This window comes from Diceros bicornis, chromosome 6 (assembly GCF_020826845.1).
Source record: "Diceros bicornis minor isolate mBicDic1 chromosome 6, mDicBic1.mat.cur, whole genome shotgun sequence".
In the NCBI taxonomy this organism is placed as follows: domain Eukaryota; kingdom Metazoa; phylum Chordata; class Mammalia; order Perissodactyla; family Rhinocerotidae; genus Diceros; species Diceros bicornis.
Window position 1 is genome coordinate 14,981,817 of NC_080745.1, and position 26,082 is coordinate 15,007,898.

The window sequence follows — 26,082 nt, forward strand, 5'->3', positions numbered from 1 at the left end:
TCATAACCTTCTTGTCATTCTTCAGAGCTCGTTTGTGGTCACAGACACTCAGCACTCCTCCCATCTGGTGAGGGTGGCTTTCGGGAAGTCCCAGCAGCGCTTCTGTCTGTCTCAGCACTGTAACTTTGCAGGAGAGGGTCAGTTACCAAAACACTGCCTAGTCTTCAGACTTAAAGCACTGTGAAAGGACTTACAGTAGTCTCATTAAAATACTGTATTTTACAGGCATTTCACAAAAGCAGTAAGATCATGGCATTTTTGTAGCCAAGAAGGCTTGGTTGAGGATGTGTCGGAGCCTCATGGTGTGTGTGTGTGTGTGTGTGTGTGTGTGTGTGTGTGTGTGAATGTGTACACACACCGGGAGAGAGAGCTGGAAAAACACTTACTGGAGATGTAACGTGGCTTTAGGTTGGGGCCATTTTTCAGATACACTGTGATAAGTTCTTTTAAAAATATCTAGTTGTGGTAAACTTTTGGTTTTCAGATGTGCTTAATCATAGTCTTATTAAATGCAGAAATAAGGACAAACTCTGTCAAATTATTAAAAATGCCTACCCAATAAGTGAGTTGCTACAGCAGGTTTGTTCTCGGCAGGGTGAGAACTCCAGGTCCAACTGGCTGACCCAGTGACGGGGAATTAACCCTTGACTAATAATCTCTGTATTCCTGAGTTATAAAAGTACTCATAGTTATTAGTCCTAGCAGACAGAATTTTCATATGCATATATGCAGAAGTTACTAAGTGTTAAGTATTACTGAGTAGCAATGTGTCAGTTATTAAAATTTGTAAAATCTATTTATGAAAGCTTATTAAACCGTACCATGTTAATTTGTTTTTGTAATCAAGGTGACTAATAAAATAATTTCATTTATGTAAATAAAATCACGTATCATAAAATGTGTAAACTTCTTTTCTCTTTTTAACTTCCTAGTTGGAAACATCAGGCTTCTGATTTTGAAGTTTCAATACAAGGATTCAAATATCACAAGGGAATCTGTTGTGGTAACCACTGAGGAAGTAATAGGGACCAAAAGACTGGGAGGCTTTTGGTGATGTTGTTGATTTGTCTTGCACAATATGTATGTGAATAGGCACATTCATAGTAACTGTTAAAAACTCAGTTAGTTCTGCCACTGGGGAATTCCTTCCCTAGACCAGAGCAGCAGCCAAGGTCGAGTTCAGGTATTTGCAGTTCTCTAGCAATTTGCTTGCTGCTCATTCCTTGAAGCTGGAGTTGGACTGTTGTGGGAGAGAGAATGTAAAATACATAGTCATGACTGAGGGTCCATTAGAAGTTGGAGGAAAAATTTTGCCCTGAACCACTCTGAAGCTTAAAATACTAAACACTTCTGTTTATGTCTTCCTGTTGGGTTGTGTAGGAATTCTGTGAGCTCCTCCTCAAATGCCTGGCAAGGAGCAGGTGAGTGAGTTGGCAAACACAAGTTGTCACCAACATAAATTCTGATTTACAGTTGCCTTGTGCATTGGATGCAGAGGGCCCGTGTCATTTCCTGGGTGCATACCTATGCATCTGCACACACAGGGGCTGTCCCAGGCCCGAGGTGCCACAGCTTCTGGCCCTCAGCGCCTGCTTCGGCTCTCGGCTTCCTCCTTCAACCTGGACCACAGGGACTGGAAATAAATGTGATTTCTAGGGTCAGTTATTTGCTACCGCCTCTCCCTCTGAACGTTTAGAAACCCGTGCTGAGAAAAGCTAATAGTAAAATACTAAAAGCCCCTTTTTCCAGAGCATAGAACTTCCATTAGGAGTGTTTGTGTGGGTGTGTTTGGTTTATTCTTCTTAAAAAGCACATTCTCCACTAGCCTCCACAAAGGATTCCTTCCCATCAATAAGGCCAGCTTATTTGGGTGGAAATGTAGTTGAGTGTAATGTCTGAGAACAGGGCTTGGACAAATACTTTATATACAAAAGAAAATTAGAAGGGAAAGTATAATTTCCCCCCGGCAGAGCAGTGAATGGTTTCCTCTCCTCCTTCGACCATATTCACATAGGATATTTAGCTGGTGGTATTTAGGGTGGTTCTAGGAAGTGCCTAAGAAATCCTTCCCTCTGTGGCCCTGGAAAAGAGGTAGTAAGGGTGGGTGTGAGGGACATGTGCAGCGGGGGGTGCGCACCCCTCTGATCTTCAGCATGAAAATGTGTGCAGAGCTTGTCCTCTGCTCCTGCGCCCACACAGACAGAAAACGCCCCTCTCCACCGAGGCTCCCTGCCCTGGCCCTCTCCCTTCTCCACGGCGGCAGCCTTGGAGGCCTTGTGAGAACTTTGTTAAGTCGCCCACCTCTTTAGGGAGCTGGAACTCACATGAAGGATTCTTAGCTGAGATCGTGAGAAACTAGAACCTGTATGTAGAGAGCGTTTCAGTTTGGGGCACACTGCCGTGTCCTGCAGCCTGGGCCGGATGGGTGGCTGTGTGACAGCTAGGAGAATAAGCTTCACCCTCAGAGTTAAAGAGGCACATGTTGTGAACGTCTGAAAGAAATCACAGTTAATCTTTGCAACTCAGGTTTTGATTGCTATGTCAAGCGACAAGATGTTTTTGCAGATGTTTCTGGGATGTGCTAAATCACAGGACGTGGCCAATTGAGATCTCTCAGTGGGAGCCCAGGCCAGGGAGCTGTGACGAGGAGGCCTTCTCGGCAGCTACAGGGACGTCAGTGTCAGAGAGAACTGGGCCAGGCAGCATGGAGGGAGTTGCGACCCAAGACCACCTCAACCACTATGACTTCAGGAGGTCTGTGCCACACCAGGAGAGACCATGATCCTGCGTCCTTTCAGACAACACTGAGCAATTCAAGTTCAAAATTAGTGTGAGGTAAATTAGGCAAGGTAAGGAAAGTGCATTCTAAAACTAAAAAAAAAAAGCCTTTTTTCATTTTTTGGGAAGGAAACCATTTTGATATTTCATACACAGATAATATTTACTGTGCAAACTGTCAATTTCTTGAATAAAAATGTGCAGTTCATTTTAAGTGTCCATGTTTTTATTTATCTTTGTCAATTTTGTAGACAGTACCAGAGTAAACCCTATCCTTGTTGGCTGCTCTTGTTTCTAACTGGCACTCCAGTCTTTTTCTGCACTTGTCGTTTTCCCCACGGAGGAAAGTCATTCCTGTGAGTCGAGAAGGGTCCAGCCCAGGAGAAGGCAGAAGATGAGGCTGCCTCTTGCTACTTGAGGAAGGACTTTGACCGGAGGTCTGTGGGAAGCCCGTGTGGTACCTGTGTCACAGCCTCTGTCCTCGGAGGCTCCTTTCACTCAGGACTATATTTTGTGCCTTTCTCCTGAGAGTTTTAAAGAGCTTGAAAATTTTCCTCTTGGCTCTATGGCCGCGGGGCCTGAGAGGCCAGGAGCACACCAAGGGTTTGGGGGACATTATGAGTGTCTGGAAAGAAAAGTAAGATTATAGGAAGTGACTTTTTAAGAATAGGAGTGACACAGAGAATGAAAGGATTCTGGTCTCTCACAAGAGAGTCAATGAAAGAAGTGAAAGAAGTGTTGTGGTAGAAAATTATATTTTTTATTTTAAGAGAGGTCCAATTATCTAGAATCATTAGCTTTGTAGACATAAATAAAGACCACCCAAATGAGAACAAGCAGAAGTTACTTATTCTGAACTTGCTATAGCAAGGGAGTCAGCCATCATCACTTGTTTTTGGCAGAAACTCAAAGGCAGGCAGCGGAGTGGGAAAGCTTTATAGTAAAAAAAGGGGGTGGAGGGGAGGCTTCAGGTGTCCTGTGATTCAAGGTTGTTGGCATGGGGAAGCTAGAAGCATGTTAACTAGAAGCCAGGTGTCTTATGTGATTCACTTGGGGAACATATTTGGCTTTCTCGGATTGGTCCTGAGTTGGAAATGGCGGCAAAAAACAGGGAAGCCGGCATTCATTGACCAAGTCCTGACCATTCTGGGCTATTTACTGCAGAGGTTGTGGGTCAGAGTTCTTTGGTTTGTGTGGTCTGGTCACTGTCTGTTTGCATACTCACTCCTCCCTTTTTTTCATTTTTTTGCTTATGAGAGGTTGACGAATTCAGGGAAGTCTAGAAATCCAGATCTTCACTACTTAGAGATTGCTGGTTCAGTCATCTCCGTGGCCAACTGTCTTCTTGACCTTTCTGTTGTATCATCATGGTGATCATCTGATGAGGAACTGGCTGTACAGAAGCATTTCAAACCCTGGATAGAATGCAATGGACCAGCATCATGACCACTATGACAAAAACAAGAACAATTAATAATCCTTGTAAGATGCTTTGAACCAAGAACCTCAACCCAGGCCAAGGATAAATCCCATATAGGCCATGAGGATCAACCTAAGAGGGCCAAGTAGCTTTGCCTTGTATAGCCTGTCTCACCTGTCCTGTTTCACTGATCCAACAACAGTATTAGGAATGTCATAGACCATAACTAACCAACATGATATTTAGAGCAATGCAACTGTCCATCACTACTCATGCCAACGAGTTGAGACTGATCTGTGTTCCACCTAGAGAAGAGATAGTATCGCTAATGACTTCTGCCAGAGTTAGTGATAAATTTCTTACTATCCTGAATGTATGATTCCCACCAATGGGAACACTGCTCTGATTGTTCTCATAAACAATGAGTCAGTAATTCCCTCGGGTAGACTGCTGAATAATCAAGGGTGACTTCGTTTTGGAGCTCAAGTCTGAGTTGGAATTTTCAGCCTTGTTGATTTATAGGGTTTCTGTGTCTCTGTGCATAGGCAAGTCTTGGAATATTATTCCTAACATACATGAGATGTTAATCTGAAGGAAACAGGACCAGGCATCCTGACCACAGAAGATGTCGTATCTGGTAGGGATACATGGAGATCTAGGATGAAAGAAGTTGTTCATGACAGAAGGCCAGAACTGCATTAGCTGGATTACATATTTAGATCTGTAATGATCTCTTATAGGTGGCAAGTATTTGACTCATCATCCTATGAAGGTTGTTGAATTCAAATTTAGAATTACCTAGGGTGTGATCAATAGATTGTAATAATTGGTTGTTTTTCTGAGAGAGAAGGATACTAGCACAATCACTTGTTTAAAGTCATTGGTACATGTTGCTGCAAATGGTGCTGCCATGAGCTATAATTCCCTATTGCCCTCTTTGATGAGACTGAATTTCCCAGATGTTTTCATCATGGGGGTCTGGTGGCGGATGGCAGATTCAGCAGGCAGTAAGATCTAGGGCAGTGGCTACTGTTTGGGATAATCTAACAATGGCATTAGAATTAGCAATGTTCTGACCTAACAACTGTAATAAACAGTAAAGACAAGAGAGGAAAAGGGTCATGACAACCAGCGGTCTGTAGAAAATGAGAAGAATGGTTATAAGCAAGCAGATAAAAAAACAAAACAGGAATTAGACAGGGGTCCTGGTCCAACGTCTTGGGCAGTAATTGTCCGCTATCCTAGGTCATCTGCTTGTTCTAAAGGTCTTGAGTCAGCTGTCTGCTTCTGAAGATCAGCTGCTTTTAGAGGATCTCTGAGAATCCTCAGTTTGAGATCCCCTATTGGAGTAGCCCTCCTGTTGTGTGGAATTCCAGATTGCTTCTTTAGTTGTAAAACGTGAACCCAAGGATTGATGCCCTAAAGTTTCATTGCTGTAACACATCTAAATCTAAAACATAGTCAAATCCCACAGAGGGTGGAAACTGGATAAAATCTGATAAAAACTGAAAGTGTTCAAAGGGTCCTTGAGGCTTTGTTTCTTGGCCATGTCCCATCTTTATAGTTTTTCCAGGATTACGTTGTTGACAGGTGACACATGACCCTAAAATAACCTCAGCTGTGTCTTTAAATCTTCTCTTCCAGAGTTGATTTAAGATAGAAATCAATTTGTACTCTATGAGTAGTTTCATGGAAAAATGTAGCTAATACCCATTTGAAATCATCTGGTGCTACCAAGTGACTGTCTTGGGGACACCAGAGATTATCTAAATGAAGAGCACAGTCAGATTCTTCCCACTCTTCCTTTTCAGAATCAGGGACTAAATGTTGATATTATATAACGGCCTCTTTCAGTTGCTGCAGAGACTTATCTTTTGAGGGTTTAGATAGGGCCATAATCTTGGTTAAGGCTGCTTGTTTGGCATGATGATCTACTAGGGCATTTCTTTTAGCTTCAACATTATCTCTTTTTGCGTGGTTCTCAGCCTTTATAATAGCCACCTCTCCGGGAGGTAGAGTGCATCTAAAAGTTGCTTAACTTGCTGTCCATTTTAGTGGGGGTTCTAGCATCACAAAGTCATGTACTACTCCAAAAGAATATTTGCTATCTGTATATTTATTTATTCTCTAGTCTTTGGCTGGTTCACAAGCTCTAGTGAATGCAATAAGTTCTGCCATCTGGGCTGATTTTATCTCAGGTAGAGGACTATATTCTAAAGGAGACTTTAAATTAGCAGTAGTATATGCTGCTTGATAACTTCAGCTTCAGGAATGATCCATCAACAAACAGTATTAGGTTAGGGTTCTCAGTAGGAGACTCTAATAAATCTGAGTGAGGTGCAGAGAGTTCCCTAGTTATTTGAAGTAACATAATCAGAAGGCTCCCCGTCTTCTGACAGAGGAAGGAGAGTGGCAGGATTCAGGGTGTTGCTGCAATGAATAGTAATGTGAGGGGGAGAGAGTAATAGAATTTCATGAGAGGTTAATTGGCTGGCTGAAAAGTGTTGTGTTCTCAGTCACTAGTAATGTCTGTACTGCAGGAAGAACTATGAGGTCAGGGAGGGAGCCTAGAACTAGATCAGCAGAAGCGTCAACAAGTTTTGCAGCAGAGCACCTGCCCTAAGACTAGGGAGATAAGCCTTTGCACCAGGTCAGGGGAAGGCTGTAGTAAGTGATGGGTTTGGGATGGTTCCCAGGAAACTCCAAGGGCTTGTCCAGATTGCTCATGCACAAGTAGACAAAAGGATTTTCTGTTGTTATGGACATCTAGGGAAGGAAGCTGCCTTCAGATTCCAGAAGGCCTGTTCATCTGTTACTGAGAACTTAGGCAATTCATAAAGAGGTGCACAATTGTAGAAAAATTTGGCACCCATTGTCTGCAATATCTAGTGAAACCTTGAAATCCTCTCAAATGTCACTTTGTGAAGGGTCTAGGATAGATTTGGATAGGTTTTAGCCTATCAGAAGAGAATGTTTTTTCCCCCTGGAGATGGGCCATGCCTTAAATAATGGACAGCATTTTGGCAAAACTGTAATTTATCTTTTGAAACTTTATGAATCTTTTTTTCTAAGGCTGAGAATAAGTAAATGGAATCCCTTTTCTCTGAGCAGAGTAGGAGATCATCTACATATTGTTATCAGAACTGAATCACAAGAGAAATTTAAATCAGATAAATCTTGATTAAAGACCTGGTAAAAACAGCAGGGAGCTTCAGTGAACCCCTAGGCCATGACTGTCCAGGAGGACTGTTGTTCTCCCCAGTGAAGGCAAAAAAGGTATTGACTGTCATTATTCAGCCTTAAAAAGGAATGAAATTCTGACACATGCTACAACATGGATGAACCTTGAGGACATTATGCTAAGTGAAATGAGCCAAACACAAAAAGACAAATACTGTATGATTCCATTTACATGAGGTACTCAGAGTAGTCAAATTCATAGAGACAGAAAGTAGAATGGTGGTTGCCAGGGGCTAGGGGAAGGGGAAGTGGGAAGTTAGTGTTTAACGGGTATAGAGTTTCAGTTTGGGATGATGAAAAAGTTCTGAAGATGGATAGTGGTGATGGTTGTACAACAATGTGGATGTACTTAATGCCACTGAACTGTACACCTAAAAATGGTTAAAATGGTAAATTTTATGTTGTGGATATCTTGCCATTGACACAAAAAAATTATTGACTGTTCTAGAAGCACATTGAAAAAAGCTGAGCAAAGATTCACTATAAGTGGCTTGCAGGATGGTATTTGGGTTAGGAAGTGAGGAATAACAATGTTGTTGATGGCCTTGAGGTCTTAAACAAATGGATATCCCTGTCCACTTGGTTTCTTTACCACCAAAATGGGTGTATTACAAGGGCAGAGTATGAGAAGACCTTTGGATATAAGGCTTTCAACTGTAGGTTTAATCCCTTCCTTGCCTCTGGCTTCAAGGGATATTGGGGAAGTTTGGGTAATGGTTTGGTAGGATCTATCTGAACTTTAATAAGTTCTGCTCCAATTATTTTTCCCATATCAGTGGAATTTTTAGCCCATGGAGTATCAGGTACAGTGTCAAGATACTTATCTGGGGTATGCATCAAGTATAATGCAGGAGGCAAAGGTAGATCCTGAGCAGATCAACTTGCTTATGAACAGAGGAGTCCTCTGGAATCTCACTAATAGTCCCAAATACTCGGGAGTGCATTTAATTTTGGAGAGTAAGTCTCTTCCTGTTAAATTTGCAGAAGTGGTATCACAGAGCAGGAAGGAATGTTTTGCAACCAACGCCTCGAGGCTTACATTTAAGGTCTAGGAAATAGAGAAAATCTATGGGTTATCTGAAATGCTTACCACCTGTGTTGTGTGTTTACTCCCAGGAAAAAGTTGAGCAAAAGTGGCAGGGTGTAGTGCAGAAAGAGCAGCGCCTGAATCTACCAGAAATTGATGAGGTTGCCATCTATAGGGGGTAGAATTATGTCCACCAAAAGATATGTTCAAGTCCTTACCCCTAGAACCTGTGAATTTAACCTTATTTGAAAATAGGGTCTTTGTAGATGCAATTAAGTTCAGATGAGGTCATACTAGATTAGAGTGGGGCCTAATTCAATGATTGATGTCCTTATAAGAAGAGGGAAATTTGACCACAAGGAGGACACAGGGGAGAATACCATGTGAGAATGGATGCTGGTCTGGTGGAAACCCCAAACTCACAACACTGTGAGGCTGGCTCGAGCAACAGGGTTCTAGGACCTGTGCCTGTGTTCGACCCTATGATTCTCCTTGTCATGACAAACAACACTTTTAGACAGCACACAAAAAAGTAACACAAAAGACAGCAAAAAGAGATGAAAGGAATGGCCTGATTCCATCAAAGATGCCAAACAAATGGGAATCAGTACAAAACCAGACTTCCAAACTGAGAATAGATAGCAAGGAACTCAACACAAAGAGAGCAGGTCAGACCCAATGCCAGCCTACCACATCCTTGCAGACTTGATAAGCCAAGAACAGCAAGGCATAAGGGCCTCTGTGTGTACTGTACCTCATTGAAGGCTGTGGTCTGAGGCAACAAGCAGTGAAGACCACATCTTGGTGGGGCCACCAGGAAAACTGTGGAGACACATGAAGATCACCCACACGAACACAGGCAAAGGCTATTTATTCAGAGCTTGCTATGGCAAGAGAGTCAGCCCCCATCGCGTGCACTTGGCAGAGACTCAAAGGCAGGCTAGGGGACTGGAAAAGCTTTATAGTTTAAAAAAGAAAAAGAAAAGCCTCAGATTGAAGATTGTTGGGAAAAAACTTAGTTAAAAAAAAACTACCTTCTTCTGATATTAATCATACCACAGTTAAAGTTACTTTAGTATTTTCTCCAAGGGAATTACTTATTTTATAAACCCTGGTTAATCACCCTTATCTGCCATAGAATTTGAATTATGCCTTATCTTCTCTCCAAATTCAAATTACATGCACTTAGTATTTGTTAGCAATTAAAAAATAATAAAAAACTAATACTTTAAATCCATCGATGGCAGAACCTCAATTATTTTAAAAACAATTTTAACAGGATTCAAATAACAGTTTACAAGAAGGGACAACCAACCCTAACCCCACTGCTTCGATTTCACATCAGGCCCTGTCCTGGGAGAGCCTCTGCAGTTTCCTCTCTGAGCTTCTGTTTTCTCCATTGTAAACTGAGGACCATAACCTACTCCACAGGGAGGTCGAGAGGATTAAAAGGGTAAAAACAGAGGGAGCTGGGAGAAGCACCCGCTGCTGAGTGCACGCCCTGTTTGTGCCAGATGTGGCTACACGGCATGATCAGAAGGGAAGTGGAGGATACAGGGTGAAAAACAAAGGCTATAAATGAAAAAGAAAACCCGGCACTTATAGGGCTAGCAGAGGAGGACAAAGAAGAGAATGTTTGACATGGCAGGAGTGGTTCTACTGTGTGCTGCAGCCTGGTAGGAAGGGAAGCTGTTTTGCATGTGGTTAGTGGAGGAACAGACTTATGTTTGCTATCACTTTGGCCCCCATTAGAGAAAAGTTAGAGCTGTAGGATTTACCAGCATTCGCTCCAGCACATATCCATGGGTATGCAGTGAGCACCTATAATGGGTCAGGCCCCATGCCTGGCTTAGGGTGCCAGAGAGAATAGGAGAGGCCGCATCCCTGCCCTCATGGAGCAGACAGTCCTGTCCAATTTAAAGTGTCCAGGGACAGCAGAAGGAAAGAGCAGCCTAAGCATTTGCCATTACTAGATGTGAGGCTAGAGGACAAGGTCCAGACGCCCCTGAATTTGTGGACTTCCTAAGGGCCATCAGCAGGATGTCAAGTATGGGCTGATTACAGCATCTTAACTAAGGACATATGGTGGACTTAGACTTGGATTGAGAGCTTCAAAGCTGCCAACCTGGTAACATAATCCCCTGATAGTTCAGTGATCTGCCATTTATATTTACTTGTAGTAATGCCTTCAGTATTTAAAGAACTTTGTTTTATCCTCTTAAATCCATCAATGCTGTGCTCTGTACCATTTGCCAGAGTTTCCCCACTCTCTAATTCTCCCAAGAGAGAATACCTCACCTTTGCATTCACACACCCAAGTTGGGTCCTCAACTTACAGGATAAACACTCATGGCAGGTTTAGACTGCACAGAACTAATTTACACTAAGTAGACTCACACAAAGCTGATCTCCATACTAACGCATAACCAGCCAACCAGACAGAGAGCTTACTTATGACAGGCAGTAAATTTAGTCAGGCACACCGTCTGCTCAAGAAGCTGGTCAAGTGGCAGAGATTCTGGACAAGGGAAGGACCCTTGCATGTTCTTATTTTAATCAATTCAATTCATAGTTATTGAACACTTACTATGTGCAAAGTACTGGCAGATGAAAAGACATGATCCTTATCCTCAGGAGCTCACAGACCCATGGAATCTATGACTAGATGAATTCTTTACTCTTGGGCCAGGTTGGGGGGAAGTAGTGTTAGAACTATAAATGTTTACAAGTGCTCAGAAATGACATGAGAGAGAAGGGAAACTTTGAAGTTGGGAAAAGACTGGACATTCAGCAAGCCTGGCTTAGAAGTAGACTGTCCAGACCCTCTCACTCACAGGATTTCCCACAGGACATATCCAAGGAGAACATCTGGGTTAAAGACATCCCAACAACCATCGTCCAATGAAGACAGCTGTGATTAGGAACAAATCCTCCCCTCCTGGAATGCCTCTTCTACAGGACGCATCCCATAGTCATCCCAGCCTTCTGCTCTAACTAATGCACTTAATGATGACAATGAGCTCCGACTGCCTGTCATCTGCCAGACACAACGCCAAACACTTCAAATACAAAATTGTGTATAATCCTCACAACAATCTTAGGAAGCACACGCTATTGTTATTGGCCCAATACAGCTGAGGAAACTGAAACTTAGAGAGGCAAAGCCCAGATTGCCTGCCAAGGTAGCTCCGTGAGGAAAGCAGACCCCGATGGGAGGCAGAGCCGGTGGAAGGTTGACCTCAGAGCCACTCTTAGTACCGCCACGTCCCGCCCAGACACAGGCAGGGGCTGGTGCAGCCCGGCATCCTCTTGACTGCAAGCCGTTACTCCCCAGGGCAGGACAAAGTGCCTTGGTGATGTCCCTGGAATAAGCAGTCAAGTGGAGGGGATGTCAGAGAGGGCTTTTCTTTTTTCCACTCACTAAAATCATGCAACGTCAGACCGCGAAGCCGTTTTCCAGAATGCCTACCTCAACTCCCTCGTTCCATATATAAGGGAACTCAGGTCCAAAGAAATGGAGTGACTAGCCTAAGGTCACTGGCAGCCCAGGGCTCCCTTGCTAGGGCCTCATGCGCAGCCCAGCACTCCGGAGGATGCTCTCACAGCTCCGGTGACCTATCAGTCCTTAGCTCAGTGCCTACGCAGGCACTCATCGCCCCTTCGGGCTCCCAGGACAGGACTCCCGCGCAGGACAGTGCTGCCATCCCCGGCCGAGTCCCTCTCTCCTGCAAAGCCGGGGGTCCGGCCTGAGCTGGTATTCACGTACCCTGCAGACGCTTGCTCCGGCAGGAGCAGTTTCCTGCCGGGGGCACTCTCCTAGCCTCCACAAATCGTTTTTTGAGCTACACACACACATGCATATTTTGAACAGATTCATCAGTACTGTATGCCAATCATGGAGCTGTGTACGGCAGGCGCTGGGCGCGGGCGTGGCTGGGGCGGGCACGGGCGGGGCGTCGCGGGCGCGCGCGGCGGCTGCCTCATTTCCTCATGCGCGCCGGAAGTGGCCGTTGTCGGCGCGGCGGCGCGGCGGCGCGCCGGGAGGGGGCTGGTGAGGCGGTGGCGGCGTCAGGGCAGGGGACTCCGCCGGGGTGTGCCCGCGGCCGGGGAGGAGGTGGCTGGGCGGCGGCTGCGCTGCGCGGACGGAGAGCGCGGTGAGTACGCGGCCCATCCGGTCTCGCCCGCCCGCGGCTCCCAGCGCTCGGGCCCGGGCACGGGCGGGGGCTGTGGGTCCCTGTCCGGTCCGGGTCGCCTCTCGGACGAGTCTCCCGGGGGTCCTGTCCCCGTGGCGTCGCCTCACGGACAAGCCCTCCGGAGTCTGCCCCGGTGTCAGGCAAAGCTGCGGTTTTTCGGAGCGTTTTGAGTTTTCTTTTGAGAACGGTGTTGCCAGAGACCGTTGGTTTGCGTGTGTTTTATTTTTATCACTTTTTTGTTTTAACCAACTCGCCACTATTTCTGCTGCTCTCAGGGGATAAACTTCGTAGTCAGCTGTTAGCTCTTTATTTGCGTTAGAGTAGTATCCTCCGAGGGCAGCCCCTCTATTTCTGCCAGATGCCAGGCCCTTTAAAAATGCACCTTTGGGTAGGAATTGGTGGGGCCCGGAGACCGCGGGACGAGGAGCCTCTTGCATTTTCAGACTTCGTCTTGAAAATTGCACTATTCCTGAGCAACTGGCTGAGACATAATTTGTAAATGCAATAGTGATGCTTTTATTTATGGTGATGTTATTTGTTGTTTGGTTATAAATCTTAAGTTTTTATCCTTCAGCCTGCTCTTGAGATTTATATGGGGTGTCTGGACATTTACCCATCACTGAAGGTTCTCAGAAACTGGGCCTTCATTTCTGGTGGAATTAATGTTATATTAAAATAGTACTTTCGAACTTAGAAGGGGGAAACCAAGTATTTTATGACTGAGAATGTTAACGTTCATTTTGTTTTATTATTCTGATACCATTTATTTAAAATTGTCATGCGACTAAAAGAATGTAAAAAGGATGTTGGATTTCCAGTATTTATGGCTCAGAGAATTTTGACATAAATAAGCACAGTTTTGGTTCCAATTTGGAAATTAGATTTTTTTTCTTTCTTAACTTTTTTATTGAGGTATCAAATATGTATGAAGTCATCAAGTGCATAAATCTTAATTGTACAGCTCAATGAATACTTATTTATTAACTTGTGTAACCACCAGCTAGATCAAATTATACCTGTAGAACATTTTCATCCTCCCAGGATTTTCCCTCTGCTTCTTCCAAGTCAGTGATACCCCTGCCCCGCCCCCCTCATCAGCATTCTGATTTCTGTCATCATCTATTAGTTTTGTGTATTTTGGCCTTGGTATTAATGGAATCATACAGTATGCTCAGAACATTGCTTCTGAGATTCACCTATGGTGTTTCATGTATCAGTAGTTCATTCTTTTTTATTGCTGTGTAGTATTCCTTTGTATGATTACTCTTCTGTTGATGGATATTTGTGTTTCCAATATTTGTATATTATGTATTTTGAAGAATGCTGTGAACATTCTTGTAAATGTCTTGGTGAACATCTGTATGCATTTCTGTCAGCTGTGGAATGGCTGAATCATAAGGTAGGTAGAAAATTACGTTTTAACCAAAATGGAGCCTTCCTCTTTTTTTTTCTAATAGAATTTGTTATTTTAACTTCTATAACATTAAAAATTGGTAAAAAGCATAACTATTATGACTCGAAGACTTAGATGATTCGTTACCGTATTATTATTTACTCCTTGGATTGCACATCTATGACAGTCTTCTTCCAGAGTGTCATTACTTATTCAACTGTCTGTTAGACGAGTCTGTTAGATGGAACTGGTGATGATCTGTCCCTGAAGCTTGTTGTATAATACTTAGGTAAGAACTGTGTTACTCAAGTTAGTGGTTGTTAGGGGAAACGAAACACCGAAAGGTTATGACTAAAAATGGATTGAAGAATCATGGGATTGCAAGCCAAAGAACTTACACAACAACTAAGTATAAATGTAAAATTGAGTTATAGGTTAGTTACAAATGTGATTTTATTACAGGAGTACAGTGATTTCCATGTGTGCTGAGATACTGATACATTTACAGTGGGAACAGATAACAAAAATTACTAAACATTTGTGGAAAATCAGTAGCATCTAAGAGATGCCCCAGACTGAACAAATACAAGACCTAGACCTGAAGCAATGGAGTTAATGTAATAAACAGAAGAAAACTTTAAAATAAATATTAGTATGCTCAGATTGGGGAGTGTATCGTGCCTATTGAACATATACAGGCCGCCCTGAAAAAGAGCAGTCAGTTCTTGAATATTAAAACATAGAAAGTAGGAAAAACTAACCATAACATGGAAAATAGATCCAAAAGAGCCAAAGTACATCTAATAGGAGTTCCAGGAGGGAATGGAAATTGCAGAGGAGAAATAACCGCAGAGATAACAGAAATCACAAGGGTAGGAGTATCCAGGCAGAGTCTTGGGCGGCCAGAGCCAAACAGAAAAGATATATCAGTTAAGAGAGAAAGTACTGGCAAATATAAATCAACTCTTCTCTATGCTCTCCAATTCTTCATCTGTGTGGTGGAGACTGTCAGGAAGTATACCTTTTCAGAGAGCTTGTGGAAAGATGTGGCACAGATTGAGGGTTTCTGGCTGTGTTAACTGCTACTGTTCCCCATTCTCCTCCATACGCAACTCGCAGTGGATGCCACATTTCCCATTCCTACCTTACAGTAGAAATGGAAGCAAAATACTGTGTCAAGGGGGCAAAGGAAGAAAACAAGGAAATTTCTCTGAGTAGAAGTATATGAGTTTGTGAATGGAATAGACATGCTGAGAGTCTTAAAAGAATATTGATAGACACACCTAGATACACTCTGATGAAATTTATGAACTTCTTGGATAAATATAGTCTCATAAGCTTCCGAAGAGAAACATATGGTTACCTATAAAGGAGTGGAAATCAGACTTGCAATTAGACTTCTAATCTGGTATGTGGAATGTGAGATGACAGTGGAGCCGTGTTTGAAAAGTACTCATGGGACATAGTTTGAACTCAGAATCTTATCCCTAACTAAACTGTCATTCAAAGTGGGCAAAATAAAGTCATTCTCACCCATACCCACTAGGAATACCCCAGGATATACTATGACAAATGAAAAATTTATCCAAGAAAAACAGATGTGGAATTCAAGAAACAGTGATGGAAGAAAACAGTAAAACTTATTCCTTAACTCCAAGCCATTGATAACTATAGCTAAAAAATTTAACACAGTGCCTAGGAAGGATTCATAAACCAAAGTAGGTATAGTTTTAAAGTCCATAATCTGGAACAGATATTTAACATGATTTTAGAGTTGGTTGGGAAGGTAGGAAATAGGTAAAGGCATGTTGGAAGGCTTATCCTGAGCAAAGGAGAAGCTATAGGTACTGACTAATTACGTGTTGGAATGAATACTTTAAGGAAACTTAACTGAGAACTTCTATTTCCAGGGATTTATCTTATAGATGAAATAACATATGTGGAAAGTCATGTATATATAATGCTATTTATGCTGAGATGTTTAATAGTGGCAATAGATTTGGAAGGATACACAAAAACTGGAGAGGGGATTTGGGCCTCTGGGATAAAAGGGAGAGGTTTCACTGTATGCCCTTATATCATGATTAACCTTTTTATCACATGTATTTATTTTGTGGAACTTTAGAAATATGAAAAGATTTTAGGAGTGTAAAAAACATGTAAGGATTTAGAGCACAGGTTGCCAAATCTGGCTGACCACCTATTTTAGTATGATCTGTGACCTAAGAATGGCTTTTATATTTTTAAATGCTTGAAGAAAAACCAAAAGAAGAATACTTTGTGACATGGAAATTATATGAAGTTCAAATTGGAACACAGCTATGCTCATTCATTTACACATCGTCCATGTCCATGACTGCTTTTGTGCTACAAGGCAGAGTTGACAGGTTGTAATATTTACTGTCTGACCCTTTACCTAAAATGTTTGCTAAGCCCTGGTTTAGAGGCCAGAAATAGACCTCCATATATGTAGGAATTTTGCTTATGACACAGGTGGCCTTTCAGGGGCTGGCCTGGTGGTGTGGTGGTGAAGTTTGCGCTCTTCTTGGGCTGCCCAGGGTTTGCAGGTTCGGATCCATGGCGCAGACCCATGCACCACTTATCAAGCCATGCTGTGGCAGGCATCCCACATATGAAGTAGAGAGATATGGGCACAGATGTTAGCCCAGGGCTGATCTTCCTCAGCAAAAAGAAGAGGATTAGCAGCGAATGTTGGCTCATGGCTAATCTTCCTTGCCAAAAAAAAAAAAAGTGTCCTTTCAAAGTAGTGACAAGAGCATAGATTGTTTAATAAATGGTAAGAATTGACTGTCTATTTGAAGAAGTAAATTTTGTTTTAGGATTATTTCTGGTAGGGAAGCTAGAATCGAAAAGTCATGAAGGAAAAGATTGATAGATTTAACGCCATTAACAACAAAACAAAACTTTGCGTAATGGGAAGTAACACCTAACACTTAGTGAGCGCTTAATGCTTGTCATGTTTTACTTGATTAATTGTTACAGTAACACTCCAAGGTAGATTCTGTAATTATCCTCACTTAAAGATGAGAAAACTGAAGCTTATAGAGGTTAAGGAATTTGTCTGTAATGAAGAGTTACAAAGTGGTAGAACAGATAGGTGAATTTAGGCCGTCTGGTTCCCAAGACTATTATACAGACGAGACAAACAGAGAAATATTTGTAATCACATATCATTTTATAGGTATTATCTGTGTCAGCACATCTGGATCTACCTCATTCCTTTTAAACATTCTGTTGTATAAATCTCTGCAGTTACTTAGCTTTTCCTCTATTGATGGACTTTAAGTTGCTTTTATTTTTATTTTGCTGTTACACGACACTAGTAAACATCGTATGCATGTGACTTTATATAGTAGTATGAATATTTCTGTAGTATAGAATCTTAAAAGTGGAATTGCAGATTGCTGGATTAAAGGACATGTGCATTTAAATCAAATTTGTCCTCCAAAAAATAAGAAGGGTGTGTATGTGTATTTTTAGTATCTCTTTAATCAAAGGAATTGTAACATCTTGGAAGGAACTTTGGCCATCCAGGCAAACTACCTCATTTTATAGAAGAAGCTCAGAGAGGTTAATATTATGCCCAAGATTACATAGCTATTAAGTAGCTATTACACTTGACTCTTTGAGTTGTTTTTACTGTGCCACAGGCTGCCTTTGGCATATTTTTCTGCTTTGCCTGTAATGATACCATGAGTATTACTCTTGTGTGTCTTGCTGAAGTTTGAGTACCATGAGTATAGTTTTCCCCAGAAACACTTGTCAAAATGACTGATCTGGTATGACTTGTTCTTGGCACCCAACACACTGCCTGACTTAGTTTGGGTGGCTGTAACAAAGTACTATAGACTGAGTGGCTTATAAACAGCAGAAATTTATTTCTCACAGTCTGAGATCAGGGTGCCACCATGGTTGGGTTCTGGTGAGGGCCCTCTTCTGGGATGTAGATTGCCGACTTCTCATTGTATCTTCACATGGCAGAAAGAGGGCTTCATAGCTCTCTGGGGTCTCTTTCATGAGGGCACTAATCCCATTCATGAGGGCTCCACCTCAGGACCTAATTACCTCCCTAGTCCCAGCTCCTAATACTATCACATTAGGGGTTAGGATTTGAACATGTGAATTTGGGGGGAAAGAAACATTCAGTCCATTGCAGTGCCTGACACACAGTAGGTATGTAAATTGTTGAATGAGTGCTGCCTTCTGGTGATAAGCACTTTTATTTCTAAATACTTACAAACCATTTATTCAATGACATGTTAAAGAATCCATGTATCGTTATAATATCATCAATTGCTCAAGAAGTAAAAGGTTCTAATTCTCTCCCTCACAAATATTTATACTTCATAATATTTTAGTTTCATTTTTCTGACAGCGGTTATGTTTTCCAAATAATTTTGTGACTTTGTTTTTGTTGTGTAAAAAATGAACTCAAAATTATAAATTTAGGTTTTGAAAACTTTAATAAGAATAGTCTGTGCAAAAAAATTTAAGATTATACAGAATAGAACTTTAAAAATAAGATTCAAATGGATTGTTTGTATTTTGCAGAAGGCAGTAAGTTACTCTTATTGCGGAAGTTAGTTTGGCACACTGCAGTGTCAGTATCCTGGAAATGATGTACGAAGTATGTGTTAGTAGTATCATAAAATTATAGAATCAAAAGATTGTGTAGAACCTGCTTAAAGATTGAGTAGGGATCAATGCTGTAAAATAAACTACCTTTAGCACTCTTCTCTTGTCCCAAAAATCACAAGGCAAATAGAAGAGATGTAATGAGACCTTCAGAGTAATCTGAGTTCTCCTTTTTTTGGGGGAGTGGGGAGGATGCTTAGTGTTGTTTTTTAAATCCAAACTTGCAGTCCACAAATTTTCATGCTTGTCTTAGTGAACAAAATGAAGTTTTCTTTGGAGCTATTACTGGAACTAAATCTGATTTGGTTTCATTTTTTAAATAGCTTCATTGAGGTATAATTGACGTACAGTAAACTACACATATTTAAAGTGTACAATTTGATAATTTGAACATATGTATACACCTGTGAAATCATCACCACAATCAAAATGATGGACAGATCCACTCCCAAAAGTTTCCTTGTTCCCTTTTATAATTCCTTCCTGGTACCACCTCCTCCACCCCCACCCTGCCCCAGGCAACCATTGACTCAACTGCTTTCTGTCACTACAGATTACCTTACATTTTCTAGTTTTATATAAATGGAATCTTACTCTTTTGTTGTTGGGCTTCTATCACTCAGAGTAGTTAATGAGATACACCATGTGAAGCATATATCAGTAGTTTATTCCTTTTTATTGCTGAGCAGTGTTCCATTGTGTGGCTGTACTACAGTTTGTTTATCCATTCACCTGTTAATGGACCTTTGAGTTGTTTCCAGTTTTTGGCTGTTACATATAAAGCTGCTATGAACGTTTGTGTACAAGTCTTTGTATGGACATATGCTTTCATTTCTCTTGAATAAATATCTGGGAATGGAATGGCTTGATCATATGGTAGGCTTGTGTTTAACTTGTTACGAAACTGCAAAACCATCTTAGATTCCCACCAGCAGTGTATGAAAGTTCTAGTTCCTCCACATTGTTAACAACGTGTTAGATTTTTTAATTTTAGCCTTTCTAAAATTAGCCATTTGGTGTAATAGTATCTCCTTGTGGTTTGAATTTGCATTTTCCTAATGACTAACAACGTGGAGCATTTTTTTCATGTGCTTATTTGAAGTGTTTGTTCAAATCTTTTGCCAATTTTTAATTGAGTTGTATTTATTTTGTTATTGTATTTTCACAGTTTTTAAAATTATTCTGAATACAAGTCCTTCATCAGATATATGCTTTGCACATATTTTCTCCAGGTCTGTGACTTGCCTTTTCCTTCTCTTAACAGTGTCTTTCAAGGAGCACAAGTTACAAATTTTTATGAAGTCCAATTTATCAGTTATGCTGTTCGCATCATATCAAAGAAATCTTTACCTAACTCAAGGCCACAAAGAGTTTCTCCTATGCTTTCTTCTAGTTTTATAGTTTTAGGTTTTTCATTTAGATCTGTGATTCATTTTGAATTATATTCTAGTGGATGTGAAGTGGTATCTCATTGTGGTTTTGATTTGCATTTCCCTATTGGCTAGTGATGTTGAGCATCTTTCCATGGGCTTATAGATTGCTCTTCATCTTCTTTAGAGAAATGTCTATTCAGATCTTTTGCCCACTGCATTATCTTTTTAATATTGGGTTGTAAGAGTTCTTTGTGCATTCTAGATGCAGATCCCTATCAGAGATATATGATCTACAAGTATTTTCTCCAATTCTGTTGTCTTTTCACTTCTTGATGATATCCTTTGCAGCACAAAAGTTTTAATGTTAATGAAGTCCAATTTATTTATTTTGTCTTTGGGATTTAAATAATAACAAAAACCTTGTAATTATCCATGTAGTTATCATTTCTGGTTTCTTCACTGCTTTGATGTAGATCCACATTTCCATTTGGTATCATTTTCCTTCTGCCTAAAGGACTTGTAGTGCAGATCTGATGGTGATGAAGTCTTCTGGCTTTTTAATGTCTAAAAAAAGTATTTTGCCTTTATTCTTAAAAGATACTTTTTCTGAGTATAGAATTCTAGGTTGACATATTCTTCTTTTTAGTTCTGTAAAGATATCACTCTACAATCTTTGTTTCTTATATGTGATATGTGGGTTTCCTCTGGCCACTTGTAAGATTTTCTATTTATCATGGGCTTTGTTCAATTTGATTATCATATGCCTTGCTTTAGTTCTCTTTGTGGCTCTTGTATTTGGTATTTGTTGAGCTTCTTCAATCTATATGTTGATATGTTGATAGTTTTCATCAAATTGGAAAATTTTCAGCCTTATTTCTTGAAATGTTTCTCCTAGCTCCCTCCTTTTTCTTTGAAGACTCTAATTACATATATATTAGGCTACTTGAAGTTGTCACACAGCTTACCAGGTGCTCTATTCATGTTTTTCATTCTTTTTTCCTTCTGCATTTTGCATAATTTCTATTTCTATGTCTTCAATTCATTAATATTTTGTTCTAAGATATCTAATCTTCTGATAATCTCATTTAGTGTATTCTTCATGTCAGATATTGAAGCTTTCGTCTCCTGAAGTTCAGTGTGAATCTTTTTTTTTTTTTTTTTTTGTGAGGAGATCAGCCCTGAGCTAACATCCGCCAATCCTCCTCTTTTTTTTTTTCCTGAGGAAGACGGCCCTGGGCTAACATCGGTGCCTATCTTCCTCCACTTTATATGGGACGCCGCCACAGCATGGCTTACCAAGCAGTACTTCGGTGCGCGCCCGGGATCCGAACCAGCGAACCCCGGGCCGCCGCAGCGGAGCGCGCGCACCCAACCGCTTGCGCCACCGGGCCGGCCCCAGTGTGAATCTTTTTTATGTCATCCATGTCTCTACTCAGTTTTTTGAATGTGAACATCTTTTTAAATATAATTATAATAACTGTTTTAATATTCTGTGAATTCCAGCATCTGTGTCAGTTCTAGGTCAGTTTCAATCATTGATTTTTCTCATTAATGGTTGTATTTTTCTTTTTCTTTGTATGCCTGTCATTTTTGTTTGGATGTCAGACGTTGTCAATTTTTTTTTTTTTTTATTTTACTGGGTGCTGAATATTTTTATATTCCTATAAATATTTTTGAGGCTTGTGCAGTTACTTGGAAACAGTTTGATCTTTTCAGGTCTTACTTTTAAGATTTGTTAGACAGGACCAGAGCCATGTTTAGTCTAGAGCTAAGTATTTCCCACTACTGGGGCAGGACCTTTTTGAGTACTCTACCCAATGCCCCATGAATTTTGAGGTTTTCCAGTCTGTCTGGTGGGAACATGCTGAGTTCTGTCTTCTAATTTTTTGTGTGGTTCTTTCCTTAGCCTTAGTTTCTTCATATGCCTGCACTGATCAGTGCTCTGCTGAATATCCAAAGAGTGTCCTCTTCAGATCCCTGTCTGTGCAGCTCTCTCCTCTGTATACTTTGAACCTAGCTGCCTTAGTCTCCTCAGGCTGTCAGCTTTATCTCATCAACTGTGGGAGTCAGCTGGGCCCTGGTTAGGAGGGAACTCCCTGTGCTGTGGCCTGGAAACTAAGGTAGTAAGCTGGGCAATCATTTGTTTCTTGTTTTTCCAGGGATCCCTGTCCTTTATTGCCTAATGTTTGGTATCTTGAAAACTGTTGTCGTATTTTGGAGTGGTGTTTTTTTGGATTTTGTTTGTTTGTTTTTGGTTGTTTTAAGTTCACGAGTAAATCTGGTCCCTGTTATTCCATCTTGGCTGTAAGAGGAGGTCCCTTTAGTCTCTTTTTTAAAGAGTAAGAATTGATGGCTTCTAAGGTTTCTTTCAACTTTGAGATCTTTGATTTTGTATTCCGTACCTTTAACAGCTCATTTTCCCATCTCTACAGTATCCCATTCTCCTCAGAACACTTAACTATCTGCTGTTTGTGCTTAGAAGGTTGCGTGAGATTAACTCAGGTTTATGAATGAACCTTGTTTATGATACAAACATATTACATAGAATGATGGCAATTAAGGTGTAACAGCAGAAAATGGATGTTTTTTTCCTAATATTCTTAACATATTTAGAGTTGTTATAATCTAATGTTCTAGAATGTGGTTAAAGAGTTCCTTCAGGAACTAGGCAAGTAAGACTTTAATTGGAATCTTATATTTTTAATAACCGCAGAACTATGCAACTAACATTCATGTTCTGAAGTAATTACAGCAACTTTTCTTTCATTTCAGTGGATACTATTTAACTGCAAGATATTCAACTATAAGATATTCAAAACATGTAAGATATCTCAAAACCTATATTTTGCTTAAAGGAAGGAGAAAGAATTTAATTTTTAAATTAAATTCTTTTTAATTCTACTGTGTAATAGTTATGTAACCTTATTTAAATTTTTAAGTTTCTGAGCCTATTTTTCCTATACAAAATGAAGATAATATCAACACTACTCTGAAAAGATGGCATGGGAAATACATAAAAATACTTTATAAATCAGTATTTTTTAGGATTTTTGGACCATAACCCACTTATAAATACATCTTATGTGGAGATCTCATACGTACACACACACACACACACACACATATAATTGCAACACAAAACTTACTACTTTATGTGGTATATGCTGATACTTCCTGTTCTGTTTCACTGAAAAATAAACCTTTGCTAGTGATCCGTTAATGGGTCATATCTCACAGTTTAAAATATTTTGTCTGTATAAAGAAAAAAACTATGAGGTACCATATTAATAAAAGGTATAGGTACTTAGATTACATACTGTTAGTTCTGTTATCAAGTTTCACTTCAAAACAGTTTGAGTATAGTATAGTTAAATATGTATAACTTTATTAATAATTTATACAAGATTGTCTCCACATTTTCAGTTTTAGCCTTTCTTTTCCCTAATAAATGGGCTAGTAATAACTTAGAAATAGCTAAAAGAGATACCTCTAAGTTTTATCTGTTAAATAATGAAGTGGTTTCTTTTGCTAAGAGTTACGGTGTTGAAGCATGGTAAAGTCCTGGAAGTAATATTAGCTTTGCATCCTTATTTTTTAATTAGATCGTTTTTGTAATACAAAAATTTTTTTCTACATCACTTAAAATAGAACAGGATTTACAGTCAGTAAAACAGATGCCAGCATAGTAAAACTTCCTTGTGAATTAAATTTTTCAGGATACTTGGTTATCATTTGGTTAACTAAAGTAATAAATGGCTAAAGGTAGTTAAGTCCATTGTGGTCTACTAACCATAAGAAGTTTGAATCTGTCTTACATTTTATATAGATGTGTGCCACAAAAAACGCACAGTGCAGCATTTTTCACAGAAGGCATCCAGGCGTTCCTAATCACTAAGAAAGTGACTAGCCTGATGTGCCCTCGTGATTGTCTTCTGTAGGTTCTGCTGCACTGGTGGAAACCATCTTGGTTAAAAGCCTTTTGTGGTATCACATATACTTCTTGACAAACACTTTGTTAGAGTGGAGGTTCTCTCTGCAGTAGAGGCCTCCTCTGCCTCCTGTCTCCTAAGTTTAACCTTCTCTATTTCTAGAAATAAAGGTCCTCAGTTTAGAAAGAAACACAGAAGAGCTCACACAACTGGTTGTAGTATGAACGACAGCATGTAATTTTATAAATTTATAAATGGTTTTTGAATTTTTTTCCTTGCAGATAAACGTTAAAATGTTCACGTTTTTTCTTCATGTAGACTCCAGACCTTTCTAGACTTGTAGGAAATCTGTTGCTGTGTAATACAGTGGAAAGAATTATGTGATGTAATGCTCAAATAATCTACTGGAGGACTCTGGATATAAAAATGTTTCTTAATGTGTTTTCCAGATGTCTGTGACTTTTTGAAATTGTTTCCCCCCCGGCCCCAACTTAATTTTAAGGCTCTTAGATTGACTGAGTTGAGCCAGAGAAATTAATGAAGTAGAATGCTTGAATTGAATAAACTGGAAGAAAATATCTCTCTCTAGTAAACCATTATCACTATAAGAAAAATAATTTATAGAAACTCATTTCCCAAATGGTGATATGCTGTAGGTGGGAAATGGTGTGTTAATCAAATATTATGTTAATAAAGAGTTATAAGTGACATAATTTTCAAATAATTAGAGACAGTAGAATCTATGTAACACAAACTACAACGTAATTTTAGTATTTCTTTGATTCATTCAGTAGGTTATAGATTTGTAGACATTCTGGTTAAAAGTATTACATATCATATTTTCGTGTTTTGTAAGGTATTTTTCTTAATACTTTCTCCCAGCATTTACTGAATATTCTGAATTACATTAGCACCTCTCATGGTGCTCTACATATAGTAGTCACGTAGCTAAGTTTACTGAAGCTGCCAACAATTTGATAATACTGAAGGAAACAAAATTCTGATTGATTCTGATCTGTTTCTTTCAGAAAAGTCACCACCCATATAATGGAATTTTATCTGATTCTGTAGATCAGATTTCTTTATTCCGGATTTCATGGTAACAATACAGGAAATACACATTATTTCTTATTTCTGCAAGTAGTCTTCACTGCTGAAGGAAGAAATTTTTTAAGCTACAGCAGAATTCGTTTTCGTGCCTTTTATGGAAATCCTGATTTTGTTTTCAATTTTTGATAACATTTTGCTAAAGGTATGAGCAAGCAAAGAACTTACCTTGTTAGGCAAGTCCACATTTATAAGAATGCCTAGAAGAGGATTGATTCTTCAGACCCGGACCCACTGGCTGCTGTTGGGTCTCGCTTTACTCTGCAGTTTGGTATTATTTTTGTACCTTCTGGAATGTGCCCCCCAGACTGATGGAAATGCGTCTCTTCCTGGTGTCATTGGGGAGAATTATGGTAAAGAGTATTATCAAGCCCTGCTACAGGAGCAAGAAGAACATTATCAAACCAGAGCAACTAGTCTGAAACGCCAAATTGCCCAACTAAAACAAGAATTACAAGAAATGAGTGAGAAGATGAGGTCATTGCAAGAGAGAAAGAATGTGGGGGGTAACGGCATAGGCTATCAAGGCAACAAAGAACAAGCACCTAGCGATCTTTTAGAGTTTCTTCATTCCCAAATTGACAAAGCTGAAGTTAGCATAGGAGCCAAACTACCCAGTGAGTATGGAGTCATTCCCTTTGAAAGTTTTACCTTAATGAAAGTATTCCAGTTGGAAATGGGTCTTACTCGCCATCCTGAGGAAAAGCCAGTTAGAAAAGACAAGCGAGATGAATTGGTAGAAGTTATTGAAGCCGGCTTGGAGGTCATTAATAATCCTGATGAAGATGATGAACAGGAAGATGAGGATGGTCCCCTTGGAGAGAAACTGATATTTAATGAAAATGACTTCATAGAAGGTAATGTGAAAAATGTGTTGGTCCATAGTTGTGTTAGTGTGACAAAATGCTATTATTGTATGCTGGTAATATAAGTTAGTCGTTGTCCACAGTTTAAAACATATAAGTT

At 40.2% G+C, this 26,082-nt stretch overlaps 1 protein-coding gene across 3 annotated transcripts in view; it reads left to right on the forward strand.

Annotated features, from left to right (window-relative positions):
- The first annotated feature begins 12,531 nt into the window (after positions 1–12,531).
- CSGALNACT2 (chondroitin sulfate N-acetylgalactosaminyltransferase 2) overlaps positions 12,532–26,082 on the forward strand; it is a 42,981-nt gene continuing 29,430 nt past the window's right edge. For 2 of the 3 annotated variants that reach the window (XM_058542910.1, XM_058542912.1), the window contains exons 1-2: positions 12,532–12,619; positions 25,038–25,973. In XM_058542910.1, the coding sequence (XP_058398893.1) occupies positions 25,313–25,973 (661 nt within the window). In that variant the 5' untranslated portion in view covers positions 12,532–12,619; positions 25,038–25,312. Of the gene's footprint in view, positions 12,620–22,852; positions 22,902–25,037; positions 25,974–26,082 lie in introns of all 3 variants that reach the window. The other variant, XM_058542911.1, reaches the window with a different exon arrangement.